The following is an 18,206-nucleotide window of genomic DNA, read 5'->3' as shown; positions in this document are numbered from 1 at the left end:
ACCGAATAAGCTCCAAGCATACAAGCCGAAAACAAATGGATTATGACTGAAGTTTAGTTAGAAGTATATTAAAACTTGAAGTTGAACCGTCGTATGATATGATGAAATAGCCTGGAATCCAGTCTTGTTTATAATAATAATAGCGGAACAAAGCTAACAAGACTGGATTCCAGGCTAGTAATGAAAGCTAGCTTTATGTTTTCATCTTTTTCATTAAGCAATGTTGATTTGATTCTATAAATGACATCACCGCGCGCATCAATTTTCGTCCGTTTCCAAAAAAAAAAAAAAAACCAAAAAAATCGACCATACTGTAAATAATACAAAGAAGTTGTGAACTGATGAGCACATATGTGCCGACCTCCTCACCTCACCTCACCGGTCCCATAGCCTCACCCGCTCACCGGCCGTAGGGACAGCAGTGATGCCATCAACATGCCGACCGGATTGAAAAAAAAAATATATATCGGAAAACGTATAACGTTAGTACTTACTTATGTCATTGAATGCCAAAGTAACTCCCGAAGGCAAAGAAAAAGAAAGATGTGGAAGAACAAAAATGAAAAAAAAATCTACGGATCGGTATACAGTTTATTGTTTTTTTGTTATTGTTGTCAGTACTCTGTTTGCTTAGTTACTTGTACAAACTTCATGACTTTCAGTTTTTGACGAACTTTTTCATATACGCGCTCGCGTCACTTAGGATTCCCAGGTGACGTCATCCACATCCAAACAACATGGCCTTATTGAACAACTTTGTATTCACCTTCTATGATTATTTGTATTCTTTAGCTGTTACTAAGGCCCCATCATGCTCTGCAATCAGCTCATTGTGACCTAAAACCTTCGAAACTGAAATATGTAAAATACTCCGATTTTGTATTTCACACAAAATGTAAAAATGAGGATGACAAGACAACAAAACACACAAAGCGTAAGATATTTTTTTCTATACAATTCTTTGAGCAATCTGTCAAATTTTAGGTCGTTCTAGTGGAAAGAGGGTATCGTTATAGATAAATGATGTCAGTCAAAAAGTAATGGCTCAGATTTCTGCGAGAAAAAAAATACCGTTTTTGACACAAGAAATCATCAGATTTTGTATTCTTTAGCTGTTACTAAGGCCCCATCATGCTCTGCAATCAGCTCATTGTGACCTAAAACCTTCGAAACTGAAATATGTAAAATACTCCGATTTTGTATTTCACACAAAATGTAAAAATGAGGATGACAAGACAACAAAACACACAAAGCGTAAGATATTTTTTTCTATACAATTCTTTGAGCAATCTGTCAAATTTTAGGTCGTTCTAGTGGAAAGAGGGTATCGTTATAGATAAATGATGTCAGTCAAAAAGTAATGGCTCAGATTTCTGCGAGAAAAAAAATACCGTTTTTGACACAAGAAATCATCAGATGACAGGACATGTTCAAGAGCGAGTCAAAAATGAGTTTTATAGGCATTGTAGCTAAATCTATTCTATATCAAAGTAATTGAAATTTAGTACAAAAGTGATCGCACACATATCTCCTTGAGACTCGCTTTGGTACTTGTTTGATGGTGGCGGTGACTAGCGTTTGCCTATGGTACTGCAGCTTGATTGACTACGTGTCATTATAAATGTTTAACATCAATTTTGCAGGTTTTAGTTATTTTTACATACAGTGTTTTTATAATCATTTTCCACTATCCATCCATCCACTAGCCATTTAACGTTAATCACAAAAATGCCATGGCTGATAATCATAATCAAGAAAGTTTTGCATTAGGTATTAAGTCTATGAAGGTCAGACATCCATGTCAACAATATACAAATACAACTCAATCTGTATAACTGGATAAAAACGGAGATTTAGTTTCCAACGTTACAGTTTCGAGTAATATCAATTTTCTCTTTCCATTACTCTCCTGGTGACGCTAAAGAAAAGTGATATGGCACTCAAAACGTCCGAAAGTAAATCTCCGTTTTTCATCCAGTTGTAGAGATTGAATTGGAAATTGAATATTTAGCATTACATATTGTTTGACAATTCTTCAGTCATTACATTAATTACATAGCATATTAGGATATGAAAATAAACTATACAACGTTATAGTATATGCATGCGGTAAATGCATAAATGTTTGCAGTGGTTTCGTGTTCGCAGTTCAGTTGCGGTGTTACGCTTCGTTTTTTTCACCACAAACCCACAACCCCGCTAAAATTTTGTTATTTCTTCTCCTCGCTTACCCCGTTGTCTAACCGCCAAATGTACGTAACGTTACTAACGTTATATGCATGTAATATCATCAATCGAGGCGCCTGTTACAGTGGAGACACATCCATACTTACGAGCGCATAGACCCGATCTTTGTGTGCTAATTGCTACGCATCCAGAGGGGAGATACGATTGGCTCAAGGAGGTTTTTCTAACCTTTCTCACCGGTTAGATCAGTGAAACATATAGCTGATCACGCCAGCATGCACTTCTTGCTGGATTATTAACCATACCATTACAGTCGACTGTTCTGTCTGTCTATAGAGCCCTCTTGCCAGCCTATGTCTAGTATATTGCACGGCCTATTTGCCAGTGAATTTCGTGTTATTATCCGGCTGGTGCTATAATGCGAAGTTATTTAGCTGCACGCACCGGTTTGGAATAAATCTGTTGTGCAATTAACTGGTTTTTACTGTACTACCAAGGACGTTACGCTATAACGTCCTTGGTATGCTAGAAGGTGATTGTAGGTGACGTAAAGGCGTCGGTGTTTCCATTACTGCACAGTACGTAACGAACTCAAAACTACCGCAAACACCCAATTAATTCGATTAATTTTCCCTACCGCGAAATTAGATCCCCGCATGTGTATTCGGTTCTCGATACTTTTTTTTTTTTTACTTTCTAATCAAGAAATTAATCAATAAACTTTTCTGAAAAATGTTTCCCTTCGTTTTTTTCCAGGAAATAGGAATTCTATCTCCTTGGGGTTTCACAATGATTGACAGGTGAGCATCTTCCCGGAAGGGTCAATAGTTCATATCGCACGAGAGCATGGTGGGTAATTTTCAAAATGGCTGCTGCCATGTGAAAGAATTTTGTGTTTTGCTTCCATTTTATGTTATTTTGGCGTTCCTGTCACGCATACAGCGCCAATAGTCTGTGTAGAAGTTAAAATCTGTAAACAGGGAAACGTGCGCAAAGCTTGGAAGCTAACATGGGAGGGAAAAACAAGCAGCGGACGAAAGGAAACGTCCGGGTAAGTTCGACTTCATCGTAGATTTATTTCATAACACGCCTGACTATGTATTTCACCAGACGTCCGTTTCCTTTACGAACAGTCCGTATATTGTCATGTCTTTACAAGACCAGAGTCTCTTAAGATATATTCCATTCAACGTAAATTGAAGTACCTTCTTAAAATATTTCATGTGGATAACGAAAAACACAAGGGTGTTTTTCACGGATCTCATATTGTACGTGGCCCAGTGACCGACTTGCATGGCGGCACCTGTTATATTTCTCACAACTGCGTCATCTCATATTCTCACCCCGACTAAAGTTTGTATGATATCTTATTTCTGTGTAGCCTCCTTTTAATAACGCAGTATCACAGTTGTTTAAATCTTCAAATTTGCTTATTTAATTTGAATGATTTTCATTGTACAATCAATGAGGTTAAAAGACCCTTTAAGATACAATTGAATTTTACAGCACTTGTAAAGTATCATAATAATATTAATGACCTCCTAAGCGTGTATTCTTTTTACCCCTTATGGACTCTCTATTCAGCTGAAAGGACTACATGTAATCGGTAATGTTACCTATATTTTCCAAGAAAAACAAATGAATAGATAGATAGATTCTAGCTCCTTCTCAGTGACTCTCTCTTGTCCCCACTTCCTTGATCTTAGCAAGGACATTATATAATGTCTTTGATCTTAGATAATACTTTGATCCCCTTGGGTTTAAAATCTTTAAAGTTACGAGCTCTTCACATATATCTTCTGCATTCCATTTTTTTCTACAGATAGCAGGTGTGTATACATACATCATCATTAGACGTGTACATATTTCCATCCCTGAATAAAACTTTGTTGAATCTAGGTTGAGTCCATAGATTGCAAGACGTCTGTTTTACAATTAAAACAAAAGGCTAAAATATGATAATTTGATATAACTTTAACAGGTGGAAGAACTAAAAACAAATTCATGATTGATTTTCATGATATTAGCATATCTTTAGAGGTGATCCTCAGACAACACTGTCCTGACTTGGGGGAATTTGTTTCTTTCGCATAACCAGTAATATTGCCTAGATTGTCTACTCTAGATCAGGTTAGATTAGATTAGATTAGATAAGTTGTTAGATTCTTACAATAGATTAGTTAATACTAAGATATAGTTCAACTCCCATATATATACAGATTGCCATACATTGTACTTGTTACAATTGTCTGACAGTCACACAATAAAATAAAGTTCTCTAAAGTAAACTGCCTTTAAGCATAACAGTTTTATACAGTGAATACAAGCTGAGAAAGACCACTAGACATGTTTGATTCATTCATACTGGGAAGACTCCTACTCTTTTCAATAAGTGCGTTTTTTTTAACGTGCTCAAGATGTTGCTGTCCTCAATCGTATACTTGTAGCTTTGTGCCCCATAAAAGAGGATGCCTCTAACACAAAAAGTTAAGTTAAAGTTTGCCCATGCATCTACAGACGCGTAGGGTGGCGCCCATCCCCACTTCGAAGCCCTTGGGCCACACATGTGCAAGCCACTACAGCAGGGGGCTGGTCCGCTGGTAGTGATGTGTGTTTAGCTTCCATACTCTTCCTCATTAGTGCTGAGTGCTAAGCAGAGAAAGCAGCATGTACCATTTTTAGAGTCTTTGGTATGACTCGGCCGGGGATCGAACACACGACCTACCGAATGCAAGGCGAACACTCTACCCACTAGGCCATTGCACCGGTCCTCTAACACAAGCTAGTAGGCAATTAATTCCACCCAACAAGAATAAGTAGAATACGTTTAAAAATTTAAGTGCCTTTCCCAAGCGTATAACATTGGGGTGACAGACAGTGGTGTCATCAAATTCTTGGTGAAGGGGTCACCAAGAAAACCACAAAATGTCAATTTAGACCTCTGCTATTTGCCAACAGCTTTATGAGTGTGAATGTATATCTTTTATCATCATAATAGATACTGAAATAAGGGGAGATTGCAAGAAAGATGTGTGCAGATAGATGCACATTGCAGGAGTTGCTTTGAGAATACAAAATATACAACATTGCCCTCTCATAATGGAGTGTCCCTTAGTGCTTCCTGTCTGCCTGACAGAGAATTACTAGTAGGTCCGGTGGGAGGTATCTGTACAAATGGTATCTCTCAGTAGGATCTACCTAATGGGATGGGGCAGAACTAGCAAAGAGAGGCCCTGTAGGTTAACTCATGCCTATTTGGTTTGTTGGTTCTCAAATTTTTCAACTATAAAAGGTCACTACTTATTAGCCAGGCATGCGTCAACGCGTCATCTGGACGCCCTTTTCTTAGAATAACAAGAAATTTGATGCCCCTGGACGCCCTGTACTGGGGAGAAAATCCTCTGACAAGCATGAAATTCTGATTGACCAGGGATGCTACAAGGTCATCTGTGGTCACAGTCTTCTACTGTGACATCTGTAACAGTATTTTTGCCTCTTGGGATACCTAAGAATGCACTATTTTAACTTAAAATCATCAAAAACTCTGCACCATGGAAGGTGGATGCCCCCAGACCCCCCCTACAAAAGTCACTTACCGCGACTCACCAATAAGTTTGGACACCCTATTATAAAATCCTAGCTAAAAGCCTGGTGTGGATACATGCAGTTCCAGAGTGTGAATACATATCATACACTATAGTCAAAATCCAGTTTTCCTTCCGTCCACTTACTCATGACCTCTTACTCAGTCTTTATAGTCAAAGATGTCTGAGAATGAAGGAAATGTGTTGATGAGATCTAGCCAATAATAAAACAAATGTCCTTTTTTTAAGTTTTAACCAGAACTTGCTTAAAATTCAATTACTGTCTACCTGCTAATATGGTAGCCATTTGGAACCAAATTTGTAATTGGTAATGAGAAAGGAGAGAGTTGAAAAGAACCAAGTAATTGAGTTGCTGGGGCCAGAGTAACTGATGCATCCGGTAATGAAACATGTCGCATCTTCCTCCTGACCAGCCGTCCAGCAGCGGGCGCATGGCGGAACTCATGTCACGCGTCTCGTCCGGCGAGAGCGGTTTTGTCGGGTTCGGAGCGATGTCCGGGGACCTGGGGTACGTGCCCGCGGCGCAGGGTACCGAGGACATAGATGCGTCCGTGGATCCAGAATTCCGCATGGTCCTCAGGAAACTGTCCAAGAGAGACGTGACCACAAAACTGAAGGTTGGTAAAAATATACAATATTTCACATTTTTATGATTTATGTATAATTGTTCTTTCTTCTACTTCAGTACCTCTCTCAGTAACCTGGCCCTGGTTTTTAGACAGGCTCCAGGAACATATATACAATCAAAACAACAACAAGGCAAAAACAAATTTGTGCCTCAAAAGTCAAATACCAAAATCGTCATCTATAATCAGTCGTTTTCCATACCAGGTTGTTATGAATTGTCAATTGTCCAGTTTAAGTCACAGACAAATTGGTTCATTTAGAACTATTACTATGTGGCAATTGTTTATATATGGTAATATATCAAATTAGCTGTTTATATCTGCATCTGTGGGAGAATATATATTTTTTTTACAATACTGAATTACATTTTATTTTCCTCGGTATTCTTGGAATCAGCTAAGATTTGATGATTAAAGCATGGAAAGGCTTTTTAGTGTTGGGAATCTTGAATTGTTGAATTACTGAATCTCAAAGTACTTTACTATTGAACACTCTGAAAATGGTCTCATGAAATTTGATTGAGCCCAGCCAAAGACCTCTACTTATACTATACTCTATGAGATTAGGAAAGATTTTACCTACATTTTCTTACATGTACACTAGTTACAGTTTCATTCTACAGATTTTGTAGCCCAGTTTATTTGTGTTTTTAGAATGTATAATTCTTCCACAGGGCTCGAAATACTGGGTGCAGGTGCACCCAGGTGCACCCAAAATTGGAACTGTGCACCCAATTTTTTTCAGTGGGCTTAGGTTTATGTATGGAAAGATATCAAGTATACTAGAATACACCATATTCTTGACATCTAAGTGTTAGAAAGATAATGAAAATGTCTGTCATGTTACTTGTTTAAGAATTTGATAGCTTGTAACTAACTTTTGTTATAAGGTTTTTTTGACATTCTACTTAAATTTAAGTGGTGCATCCAAAATTTTTTTGGTGCACCCAATTTTCTTAGCTGGGTGCACCAGTGCACCTAATCCAGAAAATGAATTTCGAGCCCTGTTCCATGTAGCAATTTGCATTTTTCTCCCGTCGGACGTCAGACTGGGTCATCCGGGGACATTCGTGATTAGATTCCCCTGCTCCATGTTACCCATTTAACCTTGCTGTTGTCCTTTTAGCTGTGCTGGCAGTCTTTTAATCAGATCAACATCCGCTGGAGCTTTGGGGGAGACAATTCTGCAATAGGGCGGATGTAATCTTTCTGGGATGGAAATGCTGCTTTTATATGCACTTTTGTGTTCCCATATGGCCACACCAATTTAATTTCTTGGTTCACGGATTCGCTCGCTCCTATTTTTTGGAGAAAAAAACTAAAAATGAAAATTACCACTCAGCAAATTTTCACCATTAATGAAACCATTCACCAACTTTCTGGTGTAGCAAATTGGCCTTTATATTATAAGCTCCTTAGGCCACACCAATTTAATTTCTTGGTTCACGGATTTTTTCATAAAAAATATGGAGCGAGAGGGCGAAATAAAAATAAAAATAAAAATTGTAAAATGGTTGGGGTAAAGGTAACGGCTAATCCAAAACATAAAGAAAAAAAGTTTTCAGCTTGAAAAAAGTACAAAACACTATTTTTGTACAGTAACAGCACCTGTACCCACACTTTAAGGAGCTTATAATATAAAGGCCAGTTTGCTACACCAGAAAGTTGGTGAATGGTTTCATTAATGGTGAAAATTTGCTGAGTGGTAATTTTTATTTTTATTTCTTTTCCCAAAAAATAGGAGCGAGCGAATCCGTGAACCAAGAAATTAAATCGGTATGGCCTTAAAGTGTGGGTACAGGTGCTGTTACTGTACAAGAATAGTGTTTTTGTACTTTTTTCAAGCTGAAAACTTTTTTCTTAATGTTTTGGATTAGCCATTACCTTTACCCCAACCATTTTACAATTTTTATTTTTATTTTTATTTCGCCCTCTCGCTCCATATGTTTTATGAAAAAATCCGTGAACCAAGAAATTAAATTGGTGTGGCCTAATCCCACATTTGGAGCTTTGTACCTAATTCTTTGACTCTGGCTGCACTTAGATATTCTTCTGTAGTTTATGTATGTAAAGGTACTTCATGTACTTATCAGTACTATTCCATATACCTGTAGTATAGAAAATATTTTTGACTATAGTACCAAGATTTAGAATAAAACATTTTGTTGCATCACTTAAAAATGAAAAAAAAAAAATGAAAATCTGAATAATTTGAGGTTAGTTCACTAATAGTCTTGTACATGTAGTTATATGCTTTTCTTTCTTTCAAAAATGTCAAGTCCTGTCTTTGGTTGAGCCTTTAATGGGCTTTATTCTGGTCTTTGAACCAAAGAAATGAATCATTTTGTTATTTATTATACCAAGGAGCTTTTATCAGGATAAAAGCTCCTTGATTATACCCTTGCCAAAAAGGTTGGTTATAATATGTTTTGGGTGTTTTTTTGTATAATGTTATGTGAGCAAGTATCGGCAAATTCTAAATAGAATGACATTTGATTATGGATCCTTTCCATGGTACAACATGTACAGCAGAACTTTGTTTTTCAATCTTTGTAATTCTTTAGGCTATTCAGGAGTTTGGTGGCCTGTGTAAGGAAAGAGGTGAGGAGGCTGTGAAGGGAGCACTGCCCTACTGGCCCAGACTGTACAACAGGATAGCAGTGGTGGGTACACAATTCATGAATCTGTACCCAGGGTTCTCCCCCAGAGAGTGGAATAAGGGAGGCCCTCCACTATACTCTCAGCCAGCTCCACTATACTATTTTTCAAATTTAGTGTGTTTCTTCCCTATTTTCTTTGTTAGTTTTGCTAAGATTAATGACAATTCACAGATTTTTGTACCAAGTGGCATCACTTTTCCAGTCAGCATTGTCTGCAAAAACTTGTGAATGAGCAATGATCAAAACAATAGTAGTTTTGCCACTTCACAACAAAGGAATAACAACAGTATATTATACTTGTAGTATTTGACACCCTCTGTCATTGCAAAATGAACCCATTTTCATGAAAATGCAGCGCGTTGGTGCGGGTTATTTTTGCCAGCCCCTTCACTTTACTAAAAAATTCTGGGGAGAACCCTGTACCATACATATTTTTCTCTCCTAGAAAACTAGTCCAACTTGATTTACTTGACTTTTGTCCGGTGCCACTCTTCCTCTGCCACCCAATCCACCATTGCAGCCCAGGACCATCACCAGACATTGTTGTGCTTGGTATGATAGGATGATTTTGCAAGACTGTGTGCATATGCAGGGTTCAAAATAGACATACTTAACTTGCAATTTGCACATAATTTTTGAGATTTGCATGTAAAAATTTTCTGAACTTGCAATCTTGCATGTTGAAAATACATGGCCTATAGTAAAAATACTGAGGCCACGATGCCTTTGTTTGTCTGACAGGGATCATCACCGCTTGTCAGTAGGTGTTATAAACAATCAAATTCGGCTTTGCTGCAAACTAACATGCTGATTATGTGGATATCTTTCCAAAATTTGCAGTTCTGTCTATATTTTCATGTGCCAATTTCAGTCCATCAACAGTGACAGAATGGGCAAAATTCTTATCCATCCAGAGCAGCAACATTCCACCAAAGTACAGAATGATGGATGCTGGCTAGAACATTGCAGTATAGACTAGTTGTATTTTGCATGTAAATATTTTAGATTGCACGTAAAATTTTTGCCAACTTGCAATTTTGCATGTAGCAATAAAAAAGTATTTCGATCCCTGATATGTCATGATATATTTTTGCTGTTATACCTAATCACATCGCAATAGTCCTTCAAATAGTACATTCAGACAAGTATAATCCTGTTTTTTGTTATTCATCATGTACATGGACATGGAAAAAAAAAGAACAGACTCATACTTCATTATGAGTAATTATCTTTTTCTTACGTCTGTAGGACCATGACAGAAGGGTCCGAGAAGCTAGTCAAGTAGCCTTCCAACAGTTAGTTCTTAAGGTAAGAAAAGTTTGTTTAATTTTGTTGTATTGGACAATGTCGTGTTGTCAGCAGATCTTTTTTTGTGAAACGCCCTCCATGTTTCCAGATGGTTCAGGAGAAGATTCAAATCAATTTACAGTCTATATAAGCTGGTGTTACACAGCACAAAAACCAATTGCCTGATAAGTCTGTCAGCTCAAAAGGACATTTTCAGCAGCAAAACAGCCTTTGGCTATTGTTTTGTGATTTTGACATTTTTAGCAGCCTCCTGGCAAGCAACAATGTTGGACGAACAGTGTGACGCCAGCTTTACCAACATACATATATAATAAGCTTTTATGCTTAGTTGACATATTTTCCTCCGTGTCCTAACTTTTCCACTACAGGTTGGGCGAAGCCTGGCGCCTCACCTGAAGCACCTGATGGGCATCTGGCTCCTGTCGCAGTGTGACACCTACGTGCCGAGCGCAGACGCCGCCAGGCTCGCCTTCAGCAGTGCCTTCCCCCAGAACAAGCAGGCGGAGGCACTGGTCTTCTGTAAACATGAGGTCCTCACAGTAAGTTTGTTTAGATGTTTATTACACATGTACATGCTGAGTGCTCAGGGTCCTCCCCAGAGGATGGAATAACAGAGGCCCTCCACTATACTCCTAGCCCAGCTCCACTATACTACTTTAAAATTTAGTGTGTTCCTTCCCTATTTTTCTGGTTAGGTTTGCTAAATATCATGAAAATTCAGAGTTTTGTGCCAAGCCGCATCACTTTTCCAGTCGGCATTGTCTGCAAAAACTTGTGACTGGGCCATGATCAAAACAATAGTGGTTTTGCTACTACACAACAAAGTCATCGCTATTATTCTTGGAGTCACTTCGGGTTATTTTTGCCAGCCCCTCCACTATACTAAAAAATTCTGGGGAGAACCCTGCTGCTGATGCTGTAGTGCTTGTCTTTAGCAGGGCCTTCTTTTAGCACTAGCCGTTGGAGGCACAGTTCTTTTGTAAACGTAAGGTCCTTACAGTACATTTTGCCAAATAGAATTTACTCGCCATTATTTTGGAAATCATATCCAGTTGCTTGAGTAACTGCTGTTATTACCTGGATGTCTAGCCTTCAATAACGTATGACTATATATTTGTTTCTGTGAATAGTTTTTGGGAGTAGGTTGCCAAGTTTTTAATACAGAAAAGATCATAAGTGTACAACACAAAATAAAGTAGAATGTCAGCAAATGCTGAAGAAAAACGTGGTCTAGTATTAGTAGTAAACTTTAATTTGTGTCCTTTTTTCTTTTACAGCATCTCCAAGATAATCTTTTTAAGCAGACACCACAAACAATGAGCGACCCAAAGTAAGTTCAAACTTTAATCATGCAATTATAGTAAGATGAGAACTCTACCAGTTGATATTTCTTACTGAATCCTCCTCACCTTTCTCTTCATCATTGCTGTAACCAGGACAACCTTGCCATCTGGAGGAAGTGAAATCTAAGTACCAGTGACCTCTCTGATGGCCATCAAAATATTCATGAACAGTTAGTTCTAAACATTTCTTACTGAATCTTCCTCACTAGGGCTGGGTACCGGTACAGAAAATTCAGGTCCAGGTCTGGTTCAGGTCCAGAGGATCAGGTCCAGGTCCGGACCTGAACCTGGACCTGATTCAGTATGACTCATACCAATGGTCCATTTCACTACAAAGAAATCTGTTTGGTGGAGTATTACAAATGTAGACTTACACTGGCTTTTTAAAATTCTACAACGCTAACTGCACCTGTACGATTGGCTGTAAAACTTGGTAGAAATTACTATAAACTCTACTCTACTTCACTCTTGTTATTTTCTTCCACCTGCAAGCGCCAAAACGTGTGAATGCCTGATGAAATAATCTGTTAATTTTCTAATCGGTCCAACATCCGGTCCACCTAATTTTTTCAGGTCCGGTTTTTCTGGACCGGTCCAATAAGAAAAAACGGTTTTGTACCGGTACGCTGTACCGATACCCAGCCCTATTCCTCACCTTTCTCATCACCTTTGCTGTTACCAGGACGACCTCGCCAGAGGAAGTTGAAGCTAAGTACCAGCGTGTGGTGACAGCTTCTCTCATGGCCATCAAACTCTTCATGAACACCATCCCTGCCTCCGAGAACATGGAGCTGACGGACACTTACAGCCATTTCCTTGGCAACGACAAGCTGTGGAAATTCAGCAAGCATAAATCACCACAGGTTAGTGATTTGTAGTTATGTAGAATTTATACTTTTGATTGATTGATACATTTAGACCAATTTGTCAGGTGTTGGATTTGAAATATCAGTTTTAGGGAGTGAATATCGTCAGATTCAAATTTTCCTCTCTGGATCCTTCCTCTGTTGTTACTGCTTCAGTGCTCAAAATACTTTTTTCAGTCAAATGTGCCTCTACCCCTCTCTGCTGACAAAGTGGCATGGTTGTGGTCCCAGTCTCACTCTGAAAGCATTGATCTCAACCTACGCAGGTTCCAGGAGTGCTATACTCTGTGGTTACTGCTTCAGTGCTCGAAATTCTTTTTTTCAGCCAGGTTGTTCAAGTAGCACTGAGCTACCTGGGTTCAAAACTGCACCAAGCAAAATATGGTTGCATTTGCTTTTAGTGTGCAGGTGTCTGTTTTGAGCCCTGCTGTTATAAGTTGAAAACAGCCCTTCTTTTGTTACCAGGGTTTTAACTGTTGCCTCCCCCAACAGATCCGTGGCGCGCTGTACTCCGTGATCGCTGCGTTCTGTGTTCACGCTCCCGAGGTGGCGCGGAGGGAAGCCCCGCGGGTGTGTCCGTCCGTCCTGGGGAACCTGGACGACTCGGACCCTGCGGTGTGCCCCCATCTGTGGGAGGCGGTACTGCACGTCATCTCAACCATTGAGGTGAGAATTTTACCGGTTTTTATTTATTTTTTTTTTTTGGAGACCTTTATTCCCAGTTCAAGTAAAAATTTCCATTCAAGTACAATGAGGAAATACATATTTCAATGGATAGATACATATCATTTCAAGCATAATGGGTATATACATACTTCAGGTCAAGTACAATGTGTACGTACATATTTCGGTTCAAGTACAATGGGTACATTCATATCTTAGTTCAAGTACACTGGGTACCTATTTCAGTTCAAGTACACTAGGTACATACATATTTTAGGATTTTACTGGTGCTATTTTGTAATGGTAGTTTTGTACAGAAGGATACAAACTACTGCCACATATGTCCTTTAAATGCAAAAGCAGAAACAGATCAAATGAAGCAAAAAGAAGAAATGTAGCAAAAGCTGTTTGGATGCAGGGAAATGTAGTTTTGTCATTTAAAAAGTAAATATATATCTCCAACAGATACATGTGTATAAGGCCACACCAATTTAATTTCTTGGTTCACGGATTCGCTCGCTCCTATTTTTTTGAAAAAAAAAATAAAAATAAAAATTACCACTCAGCAAATTTTCACCATCAATGAAACCATTCACCAACTTTCTGGTGTAGCAAACTGGCCTTTATATTATAAGCTCCTTAAAGTGTGGGTACAGGTGCTGTTACTATACAATAATAGTGTTTTTGTACTTTTTTCAAGCTGAAAACTTTTTTTCTTTATGTTTTGGATTAGCCGTTACCTTTACCCCAACCATTTAACAATTCTAATTTTAATTTTTATTTCGCCCTCTCGCTCCATATGTTTTATGAAAAAATCCGTGAACCAAGAAATTAAATTGGTGTGGCCTAAGGTCCCTCTATGTGAAATTTAGAGAAAAGGCTACCTCAGCATGGACATATGCAGAAATATCAGAATATATTTTATCTGAAACCCCAGGACTGCTGTGTGAAATGTGGAGAAAAGGCTTTCTCAGCATGAAAACTTCTGTTTTTTTTAAACCCCAGGACTGCTGGCAGCACGTGAACCCACGTAAGTCTGTCCTGCCGAAGCTGTGGATCGTGTTAAGGACCGCGGGAAAGGGGTCGGGGACCGCCATCTTCCCAAACATCCTGCCGCTTCTCAGCAAGATCCCAGCCGACATCATCGGAACAGGCATTGGCTTCTACCAGGAGTTCTTCAACAACCTCAAGATGGGGTGAGGGAGGGAGTCAGTGAATGGATGAATGGATGGATGAATTAATGAATGAAAAGAAAAGGAAAGGAAAGGAAAGAAAAAGATAGAAAGAAGGGAAGAAACAAACAAACAAAAAAGAAAAAAATATATAGTCAAAGAAAGAAAGAAAACTTAAGTAATCATCCTCTACTGCAAACTCCATGTTTTGTCTATGAATAGTGATGTCAGGTTGATCAATCGCTGCATAACAAATTTCTTTGTATGCTACCAGAGTGTTGAAGCTGACACAAATTCAGTCATGTTTGGGACTGCATTCTTCACACTGTAGCAGCGACACCTAGCTTCAGTATGAAGTACATCCAGTCAGAGGAAGGTAACAGTTACTGAAACATTGGCTAGGTAGTAACTCTAATGACTTAGGTACTTTAAACATATCTTCATAGTACCCCTCAAAGATGTATCAACATGTTTTATTTCTGTCTGTAGGTTAAGCAGTGAGCATGTACAGTATAACAGTCGTGAGCGTGGTGCAGTGGTGTCAGCGTTCATGGAGTGTCTGCGATACTGTCTGGTGAACAACACGGGAGACGATGGAGAGGCACACGCTATACAGAACCACCTCATGCTGGATCAGGTAAGGTCTTTAGTATGGATAAGCTGTAAGGAAATAATTTTGTACTAGAAGAGAAAGATGGCAACTTCAGGGAAAGCCTGTATCTTGGTTCAGACAATTAAAAGAACTTATGAATAAGTTTAATATAATTAGATCCAAGCCCTTTGTTTTTATCTTGTCCTGGACGTTTTCATACTGCCAAACCTGTCCAATTGACTGCCTTTACGCATATACATAAGGTTCATCTCTCCAATGTGATCATCCTAAGTCTTACACAATGTTTGCTATTGATTCAAGCATAAAGAGTCTGTAGTGAGACCACATAGACCCCATTGTATGGGTCCCCTAAGTGGCCTTGTTGGGTAGTTTTGACCGTCAAGCATAAAGAATCTGTAGTGAGACCACATAGACCCCATTGTATGGGTCCCCTAAGTTGCCTTGTTGGGTAGTTTTGACCGTCAAGCATAAAGAGTCTGTAGTGAGACCACATAGACCACATTGTATGGATCCCCTAAGTGGCACTGTTGGGTAGTTTTGACTGTACTACACTCTGTCTCAATAGTATTTAAATTTTTTTCTGTTAATTACGAAAATAATGTCATCAGGTTGGTAGAATATAGAACTCAAGTCAGAAGTTCTGAGGTGTCTGATAGACATCAAAACGTAAGCAAAGTAAGTACATTCTAATGGTATAAAAGAATTCTCAGGGATAAACAAGTCCACTAGCCCTATAGTCCCGGGCAAGTGAAAATGCCAATCGGGCAAGTGCATGTCCTTCCCCACTTGCCCGATCGGACAAGTTAGCTTTTCTCCATTGAGTGAGATTTTGATGTACTTGCTACTTTTCAAAGTCATGGCATCAAGCATTGATTAACACAGAAAATAGAGCCAATAACAAAAATTCCATTGAAGGCCATGAATATACATAGAAAAATGTCATTTAGATTTCGGGCAAGTGAAAAGTTGGTTCGGGCAAGTAAATTTTTTAAGTACTTGCCCGATAGGACAAGTCAATTTTAGAAAACTTGTCCAACCCTGATTCTCCAATATCCTAGTTTTTGTGTTGTCTCCTGCTAGTTGATGCCTGTAGTTAGTACATTCTAGTGGTATAAAAGAATTCTCCAATATCCTAGTTTTTGTGTTGTGTCCTGCTAGTTGATGCCTGTAGTTAGTACATTCTAATGGTATAAAAGAACTCTCCAATATCCTAGTTTTTGTGTTGTCTCCTGCTAGTTGATGCCTGTTAAGTTAGTACATTCTAGTGGTATAAAAGAACTCTCCAATATCCTAGTTTTTGTGTTGTCTCCTGCTAGTTGATGCCTGTAGTTAGTACATTCTAGTGGTATAAAAGAACTCTCCAATATCCTAATTTTTGTGTTGTCTCCTGCTAGTTGATGCCTGTAGTTAGTACATTCTAGTGGTATAAAAGAACTCTCCAATATCCTAATTTTTGTGTTGTCTCCTGCTAGTTTATGCCTACATAGTACATTCTAGTGGTATAAAAGAACTCTCCAATATCCTAGTTTTTGTGTTGTCTCATGTTAGTTAATGCCTGTAGTTAGTACATTCTAGTGGTATAAAATAACTCTCCAATATCCTAGTTTTTGTGTTGTCTCCTGCTAGTTGATGCCTACATAGTTAGTACATTCTAGTGGTATAAAGAACTCTCCAATATCCTAGTTTTTGTGTTGTCTCCTGCTAGTTGATGCCTGTAGTGGAAGCGTCCCTGGTGGAACACAAGTCCCGCCTCAGCACCTCCCCCCTGCACCCCATGGTGGCCGACCTCATCTCCTACATGGACAAGCGCAGTCAGCCAGACTCCGACACTCACCACACGTACCAGCGCCTGCTCACACTTCTCTGGAGGTCTGTACTTTATTAGAGATATACACAAGCACAGTGAAGCAAGTTGATTCTCTGTTAAACAAGTACGACACTTTTGTCTGCTATGTACTCTGTTTACCTCTTGTATTGTTGTCGATACTTACCTGACTGTATATCTCAAAAGTTTGTTATCTATAAAGTTACACATTAGACAACCTGTATACCTAGGCCTTCAAGGTACGTATGTATTTATGTAGGGCTGCAATCAGTAAATAACCAAGTGTTTATATACCTATGTCAACATTTTGGTCAACACCTTTTATCTTCTTCAGTATGGTGCAAACTGGTTCTACAATTTCACACTGGAGCTGTAGGTACTACAAAGAACTATATTATCCAAGTACTCTGAGCACTGTTTAAGGCTGCCTATTAAGGAGGCACCTACTGTATGTAGTGACAATGAGTAGTTCTTCTCTATGGTAGTTGTAGGAATACCTTAATCCTTGGTGGATACCTCTGGTGACTAGTTTTCTTCTTGTCCGACTTAGGAACCTGGGTCCAGTGTGCTCGGCACAACTCAAGATGGAGGGGGACTCTAAGACAGTACATCAAGTTTTAAACAACGTTGCTAGTCTTCTTGAATGCATAAGGACTCCCTCCAGCAAACACAAGCTGGTGGCTAAAAGGACTAGCAGGGTCACTTTTTCCATTTCCGACGATCACGCCCACCACGGCGCGCGACAGAAAACCTCTCCCTTACACAGGCCTACCTCTGCTGAAAGTGGTAGCACCGAGTCAGAAAGAACTAGTGGTGGCACAAACGACCCAGAAGTTGCTCTGAAAGATGGCCCCATGTTGGAGCTCGTTTGTTCCTTATCCAAGAGTGCACTGAAGATCACCCAAGAAGAGAGCTCCCTCCCCCACCTCACTTTTCTGGCCAGGATGGTCAAAGCCTTTCCCTGTCGTCACCTCTTCACTGAGCTCTTCAAGGTGGATTCGGAAGACAGGAAGGAGGAGGATTCGCAGGAGGAGGTGATACAGGAGTTCTTCTCCGTGGTGCTGTTGCCATGGCTACAGAAGGAGGACGCTGTGGTTGCTGCGGAAACCGAGATGTCAGGACAGACGATGGAACACCTGGTGACCATCCTGTTTGCACTGGTGGAGTGTTGTGAGGGGGAGGAGCAGAAGTTCAAACTTGTAGACACTGTTATACAGGTTATACTCTTTTTTATTCAAGTAGGCTGGTATGTATCATATTCCAGCTCCCATTTGGTCTAACGTTTGCTCCCGCATGTGCTTGACACGATTAAAACGTATGTTTCTCATAAAGGAATGA

General features: G+C 39.3%; 1 protein-coding gene across 1 annotated transcript in view; it reads left to right on the top strand.

The window, feature by feature from the left end:
- Nucleotides 1-3,023: 3,023 nt before the first annotated feature.
- The window catches only part of LOC118423034 (E3 ubiquitin-protein ligase listerin-like), a gene marked incomplete in the record, with an annotated part of 31,491 nt that continues 16,308 nt past the window's right edge, over nt 3,024-18,206 (top strand). The window contains 12 exon segments of the mRNA XM_035830930.1: nt 3,024-3,238; nt 6,206-6,409; nt 8,983-9,081; nt 10,327-10,386; nt 10,755-10,925; nt 11,664-11,716; nt 12,412-12,592; nt 13,088-13,261; nt 14,264-14,454; nt 14,920-15,067; nt 16,749-16,912; nt 17,419-18,085. Coding sequence (XP_035686823.1) covers nt 3,197-3,238; nt 6,206-6,409; nt 8,983-9,081; nt 10,327-10,386; nt 10,755-10,925; nt 11,664-11,716; nt 12,412-12,592; nt 13,088-13,261; nt 14,264-14,454; nt 14,920-15,067; nt 16,749-16,912; nt 17,419-18,085 — 2,154 coding nt within the window.

Source organism: Branchiostoma floridae, chromosome 9 (genome assembly GCF_000003815.2).
Source record: "Branchiostoma floridae strain S238N-H82 chromosome 9, Bfl_VNyyK, whole genome shotgun sequence".
Taxonomy (NCBI): domain Eukaryota; kingdom Metazoa; phylum Chordata; class Leptocardii; order Amphioxiformes; family Branchiostomatidae; genus Branchiostoma; species Branchiostoma floridae.
Note: the sequence above shows the minus strand (reverse complement) of the source record. Positions and strands in the feature narration are given on the sequence as shown.